This window comes from Dama dama, chromosome 1 (genome assembly GCF_033118175.1).
Source record: "Dama dama isolate Ldn47 chromosome 1, ASM3311817v1, whole genome shotgun sequence".
Taxonomy (NCBI): domain Eukaryota; kingdom Metazoa; phylum Chordata; class Mammalia; order Artiodactyla; family Cervidae; genus Dama; species Dama dama.
Window position 1 is genome coordinate 47717171 of NC_083681.1, and position 16366 is coordinate 47733536.

At 38.3% G+C, this 16366-nt stretch overlaps 1 protein-coding gene and 1 pseudogene across 1 annotated transcript; both read right to left on the minus strand.

The window, feature by feature from the left end:
* Positions 1–4616: 4616 nt before the first annotated feature.
* On the minus strand, positions 4617–5145 carry LOC133060809 (E3 ubiquitin-protein ligase TRIM34-like; annotated as a pseudogene).
* LOC133060805 (tripartite motif-containing protein 5-like) lies at positions 5106–16161 on the minus strand. The gene is made up of 8 exons (XM_061148569.1): positions 16046–16161; positions 10735–11218; positions 10072–10167; positions 9024–9254; positions 7093–7115; positions 5805–5905; positions 5448–5474; positions 5106–5210 (listed from the first exon to the last, which is right to left on the minus strand). The coding sequence occupies exons 2-8, from the start codon at positions 11155–11157 to the stop codon at positions 5149–5151; spliced, it is 963 nt and encodes a 320-aa protein (XP_061004552.1). The 5' UTR covers positions 11158–11218; positions 16046–16161; the 3' UTR covers positions 5106–5148.
* Between the last annotated feature and the right edge of the window lie 205 nt (positions 16162–16366).

Here is a 16366-nt window from a genome sequence, read left to right on the forward strand (position 1 = left end):
ACTCATCACCTTTGGTCCTCACAGTAAATTTTATCCTCCTCCCTTGCGGGCCACATTAACACACTCACACATGCTGAGCCTTCCAGTTCCTTCCAAAAGTCAACAAGATTTTCAGATCAAAAATAGTCTATATTCAAAGTCACGTTTATAGCTCTGCATTAACCACCGTACCCCCAAGTTATCTCCTTCTCCTTTCTGAACCATGAGAATAAAAACTGAGACAGTCGCTCTGAAAAAAATCTGGCTGTTAATGACCCAAAATATATACTGACCCTAAAAACCAATCAATTCATGTTATTTACTCAAGAGGTATGATTTGTTCATAATTCTAGAGGACAGGACATAAGGATCCAATCAAGTCTTGCATGAATAACCAGTGCCAGAGAAACATTCCCCCTCCCTTCGCACCAGGGGAGGAGAGCGGTCTCTTCTTCATCCCCAGGATGGCCATGTTTATCAGCCCTCTGGAAAGGGGAAAGTGAGCCAGGAAAAACAAAGTTTGCCTTCAACATTGTTGAGCAATTCCACAAAATTCCACTTTTCCTGCAGTGCCTTAAATAATAATATTTTGAAATTGGACAGACAGAGAAAAGGAATTTTTATGAAATAAGACTACTGCAAAATTAGGATAGGATGTTAAATCAACTTTTAATAAGTATATTCAGTTAAAGAGGCTATTGTGATTATAAAGTAGGGCCTGGAAGCTATGAAATTGATAAGAAAAGATCTTTCACAATGATAATTATTTTATAATACTCTAAAATATTTTTTATTGAAGTATAATTGATATGTAATGTGATATTAGTTTCAGGTGTAAAACCTAGTGATTCAATGTATTTGTAGAAATACTCCTTTTAAAGTTATTTCTCAGTAATGTTATATAATATATTCTTATAGGTTATTTATTTTATGCATAGTAGTTTGTTTCTCTTAAACTCATACTTATCTTGTTTCTCACTTACGTTTCCCCAGTTGCAAGCACTAATTTGTTTCCTGTATCTGTGAATCTGTTTCTGTTTTGTTTCAGAACTTTGTTTTATTTTTTTAGATTCCACATGTAAGTATCAATCTAGAGTATTTGATTTCCTCTGTCTGACTTATTTCATTAAGCATAATGTACCTTAGATCCATATATTTGTTGCAAATGACAGAATTTCTTTCTTTTTTCTTTTTTTTTGGCTAATATTCCATTTTGTATACTTTTTTACCCATTCAACTATATGGACACAGATTGCTTCCATATTTCTTTATTGTAGATAATGCTGCCATGAATGTTGGGGTGCAGGTATCTTTTCAAATTTTTGTTTTTGTTTTGCTTTCTTCAGATATATACCTAAGAGTGAAATTGCTAAATCATATGATATTTGTACTTTCAGTTTTTTGAGAAATTTCCATACTGTCTCCCTAGTGACTGCACCCATCTAAACTCTCACTCACATTATACTAGAACTCCCTTTTCTCTGTAAACTTACCAATATTTGTTCTTTGTGGTCTTTTTGATGATAGCAATTTTGAAAGGTGTGAGATGTTATCTCATGGCAGGTGTGATTTGCTTTTCTCTGGTGATCAGCAATGCTGAACATTTTTTCATGTGCCTGTCGAACAGCTGTGTATTCTCTAACAGAAGATATCTTTTCAGGGCTTCTTCCCATTTTTAAATTAGGTTTTTTGTTTGTTTGTTTTATATTGAGTTGTATGAACTATTTCTAAATTGTGGATATTAATCCTTTATTGGTCATATCATTTGCAAATGTTTTCTCCCTTTCAGTCTCTTGTCTTTTTGCTTTGTGGATAGCTTCCTTTGCTGTGCAAAAGCTTTTAAGTTTAATTAGGCCTCTTTTGTTTGGTTTTGCTTTAGTTTTTTTTTGCCTTAGGAGACAGATTCAAAAATATATTGCTGTGCTTTATGTCAAAGAGTGTTCTACTAGGTTTTCTTCTAGGAGTTATACTGTTTTAGGACATACATTTAGGTCTTTAATCTATTCTGAGTTTACTTATGTATATGGTGTGTAGCTGTCCAGTTTTCCCAGCACCACTGATTGAAGAAATTCCAAAAACCCTCCTTGTTCCTTTACTGAGAAGAGACCCTATAATTGAGAGCAATGTCGATTTCACATTATTTTCAGCAGAGACCTTTACTTCTGGGGCCAGGAACCTCCCTTAGAAAGTGAATGTCCTTCAGTGTGCAGATATTTTCTATTCTATTTTATATAAAAATTTAAATTTTCATATTCTCATAACAAGATACTTCATCCTGAACTGAAGGATCAGTTTTCCCAGTGAATAAAAAGATATCATTATTCCTAGAGAGTCATGTGTCAATAAACCAAGACTATGATGTTTAGTAGTAAGTCAGAGCCTCAGTCATTGTAGCAATGGGGTGACAGGAAGACTGAGGTCAAAGGAAAAATTTAGAAGATCAATTTCCTTCAGTTTACATAAATAAGTCCCAAGACATGGAGGTATGTGTGCACATACATGCAGAAACTGGAAAAATCCTCCTTGGAAATCCTTGACTCATCAAAGGCCTTCCAAAGGTAAAGAAGTAGAGAATTCTTGGGAATAAGCAGGGATAAAGCAGATACTGCTTCACCAAAAATCCACATTTTATTTTAAAACTCTGACTCTGTTGAAAGAGTTAGGCATAAAAATTCCAAAAGACAAGGGGATCCCACCAATGAATGTGTATGTGTATGTCCACCCCAAATGAATATCCATTGCAGGAATAATCCCTCCTATCTCAATGAAAGAAGACAACAGACTTTTCTTTCTGACAGCTTTCACCTTATTGCAATAGTAAGTCTGATCAGAGCAGACAAACACTTAGCTACAAAATTGGTAACAAATCCCACAATTACACTTCTGAGTCATAACATATCAGGAATGATAAATTTTAAAAAATTGGGCAAAGTGACCAATCAAAATTCAATTTCAATAAGACAGATTTACTGCAGAAAAGTTTTTTTAAATAAGAAAAGATGGGATTTCCCTGGCAGTCCAGTGATTAAGACTTGGCATTTCTACTGTAAGAGGAGTGCCAGTCTGATTTCTGCTCAGGAGACTAAGATGCCATGTGTCTCTTGGTGTTGCCAAAAAAGAAAGAAAAAAAGCTATTTATACACAGAAAGATTTATTTAAAAATTAGGTAAGATTGAAAGAAAAGTATAATCTCTTAATTAACACATTCTGTTTCTTAAAACATAGAAATGGAAATAATTTTGAAAATAAAATAGCATATATTCTTAAAGTGATTTCAGTCACAGTGAAAGGGAACCAAAGAAAAAACAGACACCCTATGGGACTACTCCCTTATGTGCTAGAAATTACAGGTATTGTTTCAAACATTGTGTTGTTTAACTTTCACAATACTAATCAGGTAAATTTTGTATAATTTTTTTTTCTTACAAATGAGATCTTGAGTATCATAGAATCTAGTTTACTTGCTAAGAGCCAGTGTGTAGAAACATAAAAACCATAATAAAATTCTAACAATAATTATACACACACACACACACACACACACACACACACGGTTTTCTGTGGTAGGGAGAGCTGGTTGCAGTAGTCTGGACAGAGGCACAAAGGTGTCTAGGATCTGGAAAAAGAGAGATCAATAAAAAATAAAACAAAATATTATGCCCCTGAAAGCACAAACCTGTTTAATAAGACACTGACAAAGGTTTTATTTTTCATTAATTAATAGATCAAATATTTAAGCTGAGACACTTAGATGCTTTACATTTAGTAACATTTATCTTCTCACAATGATCTTATGTATGGTGCGATTTTAATATCAAGATTACTTTAAGAAAATGAGCAATGTTTAGGGATGTTATTCAAGATTATACTGCTAATGTGTAGAGAGACAGGACTTGAACTCAAATGCTCTGGACACAAAACTTCCTCTCTTAGTATATATCATTTATGATATTTTCTCCTTAATTCCTTGATGAATAAGGGACATCATAGATAAACAGAAACACTACTCAGCACTCATTCTTTAGAGAATGACTCCTAAACTAGGTGTCTGACAGTATGCAAAAGTTGTTGAAAAGCTTTCCTTCTTTGCAGTCAGTGACAGGGGAAAAGAGATTGTTAAAAATTTGGCAGAGACGTCCCTTCAATACTATTCTTTCTTTATGAGGCATTAGTCATTTTTCCTTAGGATATGGGGAATGATGAATTAAAATTTTCTCCAAATGCAAAAATGATATTGGGAAAATATGACACAAACAAATCTTATACCCTATTGATGAATTGTTGTTGTTGTTGTTATTTAGTCGCTAACTCATGTCTGACTCTTTGTTACCCCATGAACTGTAGTCCACCAGTCTCCTCTGTCCGTGGGATTTCCCAGACAAGAATACTGGAGTGGGTAGCCGTTTCCTTCTCCAGGGGATCTTCTCCACCCAGGGATTGAACCCAACCGCATTGAATGTCTCCTGCATTGGTAGGCAGATTCTTTACCAATGAGTCACCAAGGAAGCCTTTGATGAAGTAAGGATATTTAAATTGAACAAGACAGAGGGGTGGGACAATAGTAGATAATCAAAGGTGTCTTAGATGCACATATATCAAGAGATACTACAAAGAAGTGAGTGTGAATCTAAGAAAGTTCAAGAGTTTGGCCATCACAGAGTTATGGGAGCATTACGTTTCCCAGGACTGAAATATGGAAACATTTTCTGAGTAAAGGAACATGAAAAGAGTTTATAGATGAGAATTCCTTGGTCTGTGACATTGACAAATAAGACATCAGTATTATAGGCTAGGAAAACCCCCAATACAATGGGGCGGGGGAACACTCAGGGAGAGGGTTAAGATCAAGGGACTTGAGGAAGAAGACTCATCAAAAGCATCATATTCAAACTGAACATACTTTTTTTTTCTGAACATATTTTTTAACCCTATAATCCAGTAGCTATATTTAGGTTGATATCTCCAGTAAACATATTGACAATTTCCATTGTTTTCAAATAGAAACTTCTTATATCCATGCTGTTTTCCACCATATACTCCCAGGATCCAGGCAGGTTTTTCTGATACATCTTCCTCCCAATGATATTTCTGTGATGTGATAACTGGGGAACCCAGGACACAATAATCTTCAAAATCATCATTCTTATATATATGGTTTGCACACATATCTCAATTGCTTCTGGTTCTCAGAAATGGCAAGGTCCTAGCGAGAAGATTCAGGAACACGTGAACTGTTGAAAAATTACAGAGTTGGATTAGGGCTATTATGTAGGTTTATTTGTGATACGGTAAAAGATATCTTTAAAATAACTTGAATGGAAAGGTAGTGTGTGTGTGTGTGTGTGTGTGTGTGTGTGTGTGTTGGGAGTGGAAACAGACATCTTAAAATATGAGACCTAATAGAAAATGAAAAAGTCTAAAAGATGATGAAAATAGGGTGGCTTGATAACATTGTGATGTTTCCTTACCCCAGTAGCGTTGCACATCTGTCAGCCCTGAAATAATAAAAATAATAGCACTATTATTATTGGTTAATAAACCAATATTATTATTATGGTTAATAAACCATAATGTTACATATAAGCCAGCAAGTCAGCTCCGAAATCTACTTTTTCCAGATTAGGGGAAGGGCTGTGGTGAGATATTGAACTAATGAAAGAGAAGATGATCGAACACTTGGTCACTTCCCATAAATATGACCGCATCGTCAGCACAAAGTATCTGGGCTTTGCTGTCTCTATCCATATCTAGAAATTGGAGCCTCCTCCCCATTTTCCCTCCATCACAAGAATTCCACAGACACCCACTTAGGTAGCATTCCTCACCATTATACACTCGCTGTATGTCTGTCAGATCAAGAGCTGAACACATTCTCCTTTGTCCCTTGGGGAGAGTTCTGAGCTTCTTCAGGGTTAAGGTTTCACTCCTAGGGAAGAAAAAGATTGACCCCCACGTGACTGACTTCTTGTTCCTCTCAAACCACTGACTTTTACTCCACTGATGCACTTTAACTGTCTTGGGAAAGGAGAGAATGGATACCTGACTTTGGGGCCAGAAGGAATGTGCTAATGTCCACCTTCCTAGTTACCCTCTGTGTGACCTGGGACTGTATTGACCTGTCAGAAGGACAGTTTCTTCCTTCTTTAGTGAAATCATTAACCTCTCCCTCTCTAGCTTCTAGAAAGCATATGAAATTATTTGAAATAATATTTTGGTACCACAAAATATTAATTTGTGGAAAAATCCCTGCATAGATATGTGTTCCAGGGAGGTGTCAGAAAGTTAGGTAGCAGGACCTGGCTCCCAGGCGTTTGAGACATACCAGGTATGGGAACACTGTCTAGAGATTCCCCAGATCTTCAAAGTCTGCTCCCCAATACAGAGGCTCTCAGAAAACCCTGAGATCTCAGGTTCTCTGGGAATAATGACAAACCCTTGAAAAACAGGACATTAGGAATACTAAAGCAACAGTGGTTTAAATTTCATGTGTTTGTAAAAATCTTGATGCTACCATGTACACGTGCAAATTCAAACACAAGGATACTATCTTTCCACTCTGCCGTCTAGAGTATATGAGCAAGATAGATCAATTGTTTGTAGCACAGCCATAATATTCTTTGATATTCAAGTCTGTTTTTGGAAATCTAATCAGAAAGATATAGAAGGGCCAAGTCTCTTCTATACCCAAGGCAAAATTCAAGTATAAAGGAGTTGTCTCCAATTTGGGTGCTTGGCAGATAAAAAAGACATGACTCTCCCAAAGTAATTCAAGCACCTACTAAAATGAAAGCTGAGTTGCATAAGGATACCAAGTGTGAATTAAATGTCTGAAGTCACAGGAGTCTGTTATTGCAACGTCTTATTCCTATCATGGCTACTGACTAAACTCTGTGACTTTCAATGACCTCAATTATCTACCATAGAAGTTGGTCCATTCTTAATCATTAGGAAAAATTTAGCCTTGATTTGTGAACAGAAATTGAAGGCAAATCTATATACCATTTTTTCTGCCTTGACCATTATTTTCCTCTAATTGGCCACCAGGTAAATCTAGATAGTGATTTTAATTATTTTTATTCCATAAATGGACAATCTCTGGTCTCCCACACGTACCTTTTCATGATGTCATTCACATCCTAGTGAGGAAAAAAACATGAGTCAAGAAGTAATAGGTCCTCCCACTTAGAAATCTTAATTACATCCCCTCCACCCCTGATTGTGTGAATAAGATGGTCTCAAAGTGAGAGCAAAAGTAAAAACAAGAGCGAGGCCAGTCATTCTAGAAGACTCTTGTGACACTGTCACATTTTCAACAAAGGTAAAATAGCTTTGACACTTGTAAGAGCAGGAGGCTTTTAGTATGTGCTGATGAAAGAACATGAAAAACCAACATATTCACTTTCCTGCAAAGGCATAAAATGCCCCATGAGGCTATTTGAATATTTAATGGTTCTTTAATTTATTCAACAAAAGTATCAAGTATTCTACTATTATTTGCCAAGCTTAAAGTCAGGCTTTGGAGAATCAAAGATGAATACATAATCCTAATATTCCTCAAGCTATTTACATGGCTTTTATGAGGCTGGAAGTAAACAAATGTATTAACATATGTGTTTTTCATGTCTCTCTAGCCTCATTTTATACACTATCAGTGACCTCTTTCACTCCCTTAAGTTCAACATACACATGTGCGGTTGATTTCCAAATCTTTACTTTTACTCAGTTTTGTCTCTTAAATGCTTATTAATCTATTTGGTAAAAAATGTCACATGAATCAGTAATTTAGGATGTCTAATATGTAACTTACTATTCATCAACTAAACTGTCTCCTCTCTTGTATCCCATTTTCCTAATGTTACCAATAAGCACTCAATCACTGTCCAAAAACTAGAACATTTATCTGCACTTTAGTTTGTGCTGAGTCAATTTTGTTCAAATCCTTAACAGTTTGTAGCCATCTAATTTTCTTAATCATCAGAGATGTTGGTTTTTTTTGAGCAGATATTTATCCGTATATTTGGTGTCTTTAATATTAGACTTATTTCCATGTTACAAAAAACTAGTACAACAGCTGGGTCCACACACAAAAAACAAAACACAAAGTCTCTGCTCTTTTCTTGTATATGACAAAAATCAAATAAAACTGCAATAAATAGAAAATTTTGTGAATACAATTACAACTTTAATCAATGCTTAATTTTGAAGCTCCAACCTTGTCATCAGAATCTGGTCTGTGTCTTTCTCCAATTCTATTTACTCCACCTATATTGACTTTTGGAGAAAAGGAAATGACAGCCTACTCCCATATTCTTGCCTAGAGAATTCCATGGACAGAGGAGCCTGGTGGGTTATAGTCCATGTGGTTGCAAAGAGTCAGACACGACTGAGCAACTATCATTCATATTGACTTTATTCTCAGTTAATGAAGAAAACAAAAACCTCCTGACATAAACTCCAGAAGAAAAGAGAATTTTTCTTCTCATTATTCTGAAAAGTTCAGATGCTTGCCTGTAGGATTGGGTGCAATATTAAAAGCATCATTGTGTTGTTGCTGGAAGAAAAGGAAGCAGTGGTACAGGAAGTTTCTATTTTTACTGAAATGAAGTTGGTGTTAGTCAGGAGTAGATCACAATGGGATAGGAAACATTCTAATCGTTAGAGCAGCTATTAGGAGAAAATGAAAAATATACATAGTTATAAAATAACAAAACAATATTTTATACCCGAGATATTTGTTTAACACAAAAGAACCTAGTTGAAGTGAAAGAATGAAAACTAGCCATATGGAATGCAAATAGAAAAATGATAAATTTAAATGTAACCAGATCAATGATTGCATTATTAAATGTCATTGTATTAATACCTCATTAAAAGGAAGATTTTTTGACCTGACAAAAAGCCACTATTGCTATATACAGGACATATATTTTACATTCAACAATATAAGAAGGGTGAAGTTAAAAACATAGAAAGCTATATATCATACGAACAGTAAAGCTCAAGTGTTCATATCACAGATGCCAGGGTTTCTTGCCCAATGTTACCTGCAGCATCTCCATTGTTGATCCTTTCAAACGACGGTCCACATCTGAGATGAGATTTCTCACCAACTGGCTCTGCTGGATCAGCACACGCTCAGAGTCTGCCAGGTTACGTAGACCAACTTCCTCCTTACTCTTCAGTTTTTGCATTTCCTTCACCTCCTCATATTTAAGGTTCTTTCTCAGTTTTTGAAACACTGCCTTGACATTTTGTCTCTCATGTTGTATTTGATCCTTCAGGAGTATGAGAAAGAGAGAGGAAGACAGAGAGAAAGGAGGGAAGCAATGATTAGGGAAGCTCACATGATATTTCTTTTTTCTCTACATCACATTTCAAAGTAATAGTCCCACGTCTGCATTGTTGAAGACAACTCATAGTCAAATGAGACCCCTGGCTGTGACTCAGTCTTCACACAGATGTCCAGGATGCTCGTGCCTTCCTGTATTGTTCTTGACTCCCTCCCACCACCTTCTGCTAAGGTTGAACGCTGAGGACAGGTGTAAGTTGCTCAGTTATGTCTGACAAAACTATGAAAGTGAAAGTGAAAGTGAAAGTCATTCAGTTGTGTCCAACTCTTTGCGTCCCTATGGACTATACAGTCCATGGAATTCTCCAGGCCAGAATACTGGAGTGGGTAGCCTATCCCTTCTCCAGGGGATCTTCCCAACCAAGGAATCAAACCGTGGTCTCCTGCATTGAAGGCAGATTCTTTAACAGCTGAGCTACCAGGGAAGCCAGGACAGAGCCATAATCCATTGCCAAATGTCTCATTCAGAAGAGTCAAGGACAAAACACATGACAGGAATGGAATATGAAATTCCCTTGTTATCCTCATGACAGATGTCCTCTGTATAAATACCTCCCTTCCAGAATCTATGTTCATTTGTGATATGTTCCCTTATTAGCACCACCCCTATCAGGGATAGGATGAAGGAAAGGACTAATCAAATGACAACTGTCAGGGAACAAAGAGGAAGGCAGCTACTTGTGACCACCCAAGGTCCTGTCCAAGATATCTGTCTAACTCCCTCAGGAAGTGCCTTCTCCTACCTTCCAGGCAGCAATCTGTGCTCTGACTTTAACTTCCAACTCCTCAGCTTCCAGCTGCTTCTCCCTTAGCTTCTCTAGAGCTTCCTGGAGTTTCTTCTGTGAGAAAAGAACCACACCAGAGTCAAGCTATGGACTTTCTCAGCATCACTGTAGAGGATAAATGAGAGAGAAATGAGGCTGATTTCCAAAGAGAATCCACTTTACAAAAACTATAGAGAACAGCTATTAGAATCTATGACCTGGGAGAAAATCTGAGGTGGGGAATGTATTCTTAAGACTCAGGAGATAGGAGTCAGCATTCTCTCTCCAAAGAAGACTGGTTCTCTTTGTTCTGGAAGAAACCTGATCCTGCAGCGGGGAAACAACTTACACCTCAATCCACCCAGTGTCCTCGTTACCCTCCTGTTCAAAGTCATCAAGAGAGCTTCTTTGGGCATCAGATCTCCACCTACTTCTGACTAAAAGTCTGTGTGTAGGATCATTACTTTGTAATTGGGGGAATTCACAGAAACATCCCTCAGACATCAGAAGGTGGGCATAGGATGAAAAGAGATCACAAGCCTCAAGTCCATGGTGACCAGGTAAACAAAGTCCAATGCAAAGTGGAGATTTCCCCTCAAGTAACACTCTACAACGTGTCTTTCCTCCATTCTTTTCTCTTACCTGATAGTCCTGAGCAACCTCTTCCATGAGGAATGTGTGGTGACCACGGTGCTCCTGGGCCCGCTCACAAAGCCAGCAAATGACTTCCCTGTCCTCCTCACAGAAGAGCAGGAGTTTCTCTCCGTGGCGCAGACAGAGATTTTTCTCTTGCTCCACCTCTGGGCTCAACTTGATCTCTCTGAGCCTCTGTACTATGTTGGCCACATGCCTATTAGGCCGCAGGTTCCCAGGCTCATAACTAATTCTGCACACAGGGCACCTTCTCTCCTCGTTTTGGCCACTCATGGACACCATGTTGTTTGCAGTAATGCAGGCTTGGCAGAAGCTGTGGCCACAGTCAAGGCTCAGGGGTTCTGTCAGAAGCTCCAGGCAAATGGGGCAGGTCACCTCCTCCTGTAGGTTCATCACGATTCCTGAAGCCATGAGTGTTGCTCAGCTGCTCCGACTTGTCCTGACTTCGGAGGGTACTCTTTCTCAGAGATCCCTGTGTGTTGGAAGGTTTAAAAGGGGGCAGAGTTAGAAAGATAGAAATGCAAGATACTAGTTGTGAATAAATTAAGTCCAGTCCAATACCAGATTATTGATGGACAAAAATGAAACATGAAGGTACAAGATAAGGAGCTTGGTGACCTGGCAAAAAGGATATTTCATAATACTTTAAACTTTTTTATTTATTTTTTTCATTGAATGGGAATTTGCTCTATGACTCAGGGAACTCAAACCAGGACTATATACCAACCTAGAGCGGTGGGATGGGGAAGGAGGTGGGGGGGAAGTTCAAGAGAGAGGGGACATATGTATATCTATAGCTGATTTATGTTGATATTTGGCAGAAACCAATACAATTCTGTAAAGACATTTCATAATAATTTTAAATACTTTACTCTTGATTCATGTCACATGACAAATTACATCCTTATCTGTGGAATTATTTTTATTATTTAATTTTACTAAACAAAAGGATGACCTGACACCTTTTCCACTAAGATCCCTATGTGACCCAACATCTCTCCATGCCCCAAATATCCTCAGTATCAAAATATCAGTATGACTGTCTCTTGTACTTCAGTAAATTCTCCTTAAGTGTTCTCTTATCACATAGACCTGCTCTGAAGACTTATCACAGTGTAATCATTGTCATCATTTGTTGGACTTTTACAGTGATTTCCCTTATTGTCATTACATAATTTTAATATATGACAAGGATTCCCAGGTGGCTTAGTGGTAAAGAATCTGCCTGCCAATACAGGAGATGCAGGTGACTCAGTTTCAATCCCTGGGTCAGGAAGATCCTCTGGAGGAGGAAATGGCAACCCACTCCAGTAATCTTGCTGGGAAAATCCCATGGACAGAGGAGTCTGGCGGGCTTCAGTCCGTGAGGTCGCAAAGAGTCGATCACAACTGAGCACACACATATAATATTTGACTATGTGTGTCTGTACATGGTAAGAGCAAACCCATTATCAGATATGTAAAGAGAGATGGTGACTTACAAAGATCATGTATCTTCAATACACAGAGTGGAACTAAACCTAATGTATTAGGGGCCCTTCTTCAGGGGCCTGCCTCCTACCCACTGAGCTAATCAAAGACAAACAAAGGCAAATTCATGGACTCAATTATTACCCAATGCAGTGGGGGTGTGGAAGTGAAGAAGTGAAGAGATACAGATCACTTGGGAGATACTGGGAAATCTTAGTGGATAAATAGTGACTTCACCTTGGCCTGGAAATAGGTCAAGGATATTGATAGGAGCCCAAAGATGTGTGTGTATAAGAGGATTATAGGGAGGGATGTAGTATCAATATATTCAACTGATTACACAAGTCAGGTATCTGAAAACACATAAACAGGTGAAATAAATGTTCGTCTTGAAAAAAAAACTCAATATATTGGGCAAGATCATTCAACTAATAATCACTAATAAGTAACATATGCTAGCAACTAGACTAATATCCATAAAAAGAAATATGAGTCTAAACAGAAGGTTTAAACCACTATTAACTTGATATTCACCTGGAAAGTAATAGTAAATAAAAATTCAGCCTTAGGTGCAGATATATATATACTTGTATACACACAAAAGAACAAATGTAGAAAACATTACCAAAAAGATACAGATGTTGTTTAGAAATCAAATAATTGGAGAAAATAAAGGTTATCCAAGAATTTCAGCTTGAAAACACAACAGTGAAAGTGCAAACTGAAGAAGACAAAGGAAACATGGAATGAGAAAGAAGAAAAAACCTACCAGGTAGAGGAAATGAGCTGTGTGTGGAAGACATATCATCTTGTATGAGTTTGAAAAGGCCAGTGTGGCTGTTGTACAGAAGATTGCTAGGCTTTCTGCATCACAAGAGGCTGCAGTGACGTTAAACATGACACTTCCCAAATTATGTAACATTCAGGGACCCATCTCCAAGAGTCAGGAGAAGTTATTAATGTTTTCCCATCAGAGAGGAGTGGGGGCATGACCAGCTGTGCCCTTGGGCTGTGAGATGTTGGATGGACCCAGTGCGGAATTGGGAAGATCAGGTAGGATGCAGGCACAGCTGCTCAGTGGAGAGATGATGATAGCTTGAGGGACAGGGTGATGAAGGAAATGCTGGGCAGCGGGTGAGAGTGAGAGATAAGAAGAGGTAAGAGAACAAGATTGGGAGTTGGACTAGATATGTGGGAACAAGGGGTAGCATCAGTCCTGGAATCTTTCTTCCTGCAAAGGTAATACTGGCTTACTCTTCTAAGTTTTGTTATTGTCGTTGTTGTTTGTTCTGTGTTGTGTGTGTATGTGTGTGTGTTTTGTTTTTCTGGGAAGCCTACTGGGTTACAATAAAGTGAAAAGTCAGCAGACTTTTGAGAGGGTAACAGGCAGGAAGGCCAGGGGTCTCCAAACGGAGGAAATAGGCTGCAAGTGTCAGACATTCTTCATGTCTCCCTTAAGCAGCAGGAGGAAACAAACTATAAGTGTCAGATTTTTTTCCTTCTCTATAGTAAATTAAAACAAGGTTTCTCTTAAAATTCTGTGTTGCCATGATGACACCTTGTTCCACCTGAATTTGACTTTCTCAATCCTTGAGCTAACCAATGTGTTTTTCTTATGGAAATATGTTCCTTAAGCTATGTTAATGAAACTATGTATCTGCTTTGGAATTTGCCTTTCTTCAAAGTGGTTCCACCTAAGACTAACTTTTTTTCTTTTCTCAAATCTTGGACAGATAATAGCTCAACAAACCAGTATTCATATCAATTGTTTCATGGCTGGGGGATGACACACCTCATGCCATCCTATCTCAAAAATGCATTTTGTGGGAGAGGGGCCGGTGAAGCTCCCTCAGCCTTGAGACGTCTCTCTTATCTAATTAATAGCTGTCTAAAAGACATAAAACAGCTTGCTATAACTAGCAAGGGGGGCACTACTTCTGCCCCCTTCTGATGTCTATGTCAGAAGCTTTGTCAATCTCTTTTATACTTTAATAAAAATTTGTTAAACAGAAGCTTTGAGTGCTCAAGCCTCGCCACTGGCCATGGATTGAATTCCTGTCCTCTGGAGGCCAAGAATCCTGGTGTCTTTCATGGCTCAGCAGCAACTTTTCACTTTAAGGCCACATTTTTGACAGTAAAACTAGTCTGGATGTATTAAGTGCATTTTGGTAGGTGCACAAGATAACACGTTAATGAATATCAAGGTCAGGGGTAGACATTATATCATTTTATGGCTAAAGCTTTGCTTAAAATATGGTGAGGGGTCCCCCATTATTTCTCATCCTATTCAAGAACCAGCTACTGCTGAGATGCATCAAGAGCCTATAAAGAAGGGAGGCCCAGAGCATGCATTCAGACATGAAACGGCAAAATTTATTTTCCTTGCAGTGCTCCAAGGATCTAATATCAAAGCAGCTAGATTCACAAGAGACATGAAGGAACCAGTCCTCATACCTGAAGGATGACACTCCATCACTCTCTAAGCAGTGAAACAAGCTTCCCTCGGCAACAGGAAGATAGATGTGGGAACATGAGAGGCATCTGCCTGATGAAACTTCAAGTCCCATTTGACTCCCATGATGTCAGAAGCCTGATCCTTACCTTTGATCTTTTAACTTGGAGCTCATGAAAACACAAACTTAAAACACCTCAGATATCACAGTCAAAGATAAGCATAAAGGACATAAAAAGACAGTATTTACATAAAAGGGAAAATAGTAAGATCATAGAGATGACTTTCTTCTTTTGTGACTACAGTTAAACTGTTTCTCTAAACATAATATAGCCACAAGTTGTGAATGTTATATGAGAAAACTTCACATTTCCCAAATAGAATTGGAATGTGAAATTGGGTTTTGTAATATTTCCCAGGAAGTCATCTACTATTATTTAATATAAATACTTTACAGTACTAGCAAAGTAAAACCTGAAAAACTAAAGTAACAAAACAATTCTAAAGACTTGCAATTGGCCTGACAGAGGTGAACTGTATGAATTCAGAAGACAAGGGTCTAACACTGACTATGCCCGAGAAGGTGACAAGAATAGGTGGCAGAGGTGACTATCTCCAAAGTCAACCTTGATGAAACAAGACTTGGTCAGAAAAAGGGAAATTGGAGTGAGGAAAAAGATTTGACTAGTGTCATCCATATGCCTGAGAAAGGTGGGTGCAGATGAAACTTCTATAGGAAGGAGGAAAGGGGGGGAAATGCAGAGACTCCTCTAAATTACTTTCCATGTGGGATAATACTTCTCTGACATCCTTTTATATCATTAATACCAATCAAGTAAGATTTTAAAAATAAAAGTTAGATATCACTGTTATTAGAAGTTAAATGCTTCCAGATGTCACTTCTAGAAATTCTTCCCATGTGCTCCCCTTGCCTCAGCTGAGTTGGTTCTAGGTGGCCTATCTGGCTCAAGGAGAAGGATGAACAGGTTAGGGATGTAAGGAAGTGCAGCAGTTCCGAGTCTGGACAAGAGAATTCATGACAGGCTGCAGAACCTGCCAGATGTCATAGCATCCAACACCTGAGCCCAGGCAAGCCTAGGGAATGAGAATTTACCTACACAGTCATGCAGATAAATGTCCTCAGCAAGGTGCAATTCAAACTCACAGAATGGGAAGGAGCTGTGGGTAGATTCAGCCTTGAAAAATAAACATCCCTTCCAAGGAAGAAACAATAAAGTCATTTGCTTTATTCCAGCCCCGCTTCCTGTAATAGTTCCCCTCCCCAGACATATCTTCAGTCAGCACTCTCAGAAGGAAGTCTGCAAGTTGGACTTTTTACCCCTTTAGAACAGCTTCCACACAACAAATAAAACTCACCCAAGAAGATTTAATTTTTTCTAGTGTGTCTCTCAAACTCTGCCCTCTACAAACCACTCAGTTATCCTCAGACACCAGTGGAGAAGTTATGATTCCTTGGAGAAGATTGAAGACAGGCCCTGGGCAGATGTGTTCAGGATTCACTCACCTCACCAGGGGCCTGACCTCCACTATGATGATCCGAAGTAGAAGATGAGGGAAATGAAAGTTAAATTCAAGGGTGTGGAGTAAGGGCAGGAAAGGATAAGATAAACTGTAGGCCAATAGAAGCTCTCCGTATAGGTTCTACGGGCAGTGACAAGGCTTTTGTGCCTGAGCCTG

What these genes read in the sequence shown, in the direction of transcription:
- LOC133060805 (XM_061148569.1), bottom strand. Translation starts at nt 11,157, where the DNA reads ATGGCTTCAGGAATCGTGATGAACCTACAGGAGGAGGTGACCTGCCCC. An exon ending in CATACAGCGAGTGTATAATG is followed by an intron (nt 5,475 to 5,804) that starts GTGAGGAATGCT and finishes TTATTATTTCAG; the next exon opens with GGCTGACAGATGTGCAACGC. An exon ending in AGATGTGCAACGCTACTGGG is followed by an intron (nt 5,211 to 5,447) that starts GTAAGGAAACAT and finishes ATTTTTCAACAG; the next exon opens with TTCACGTGTTCCTGAATCTT.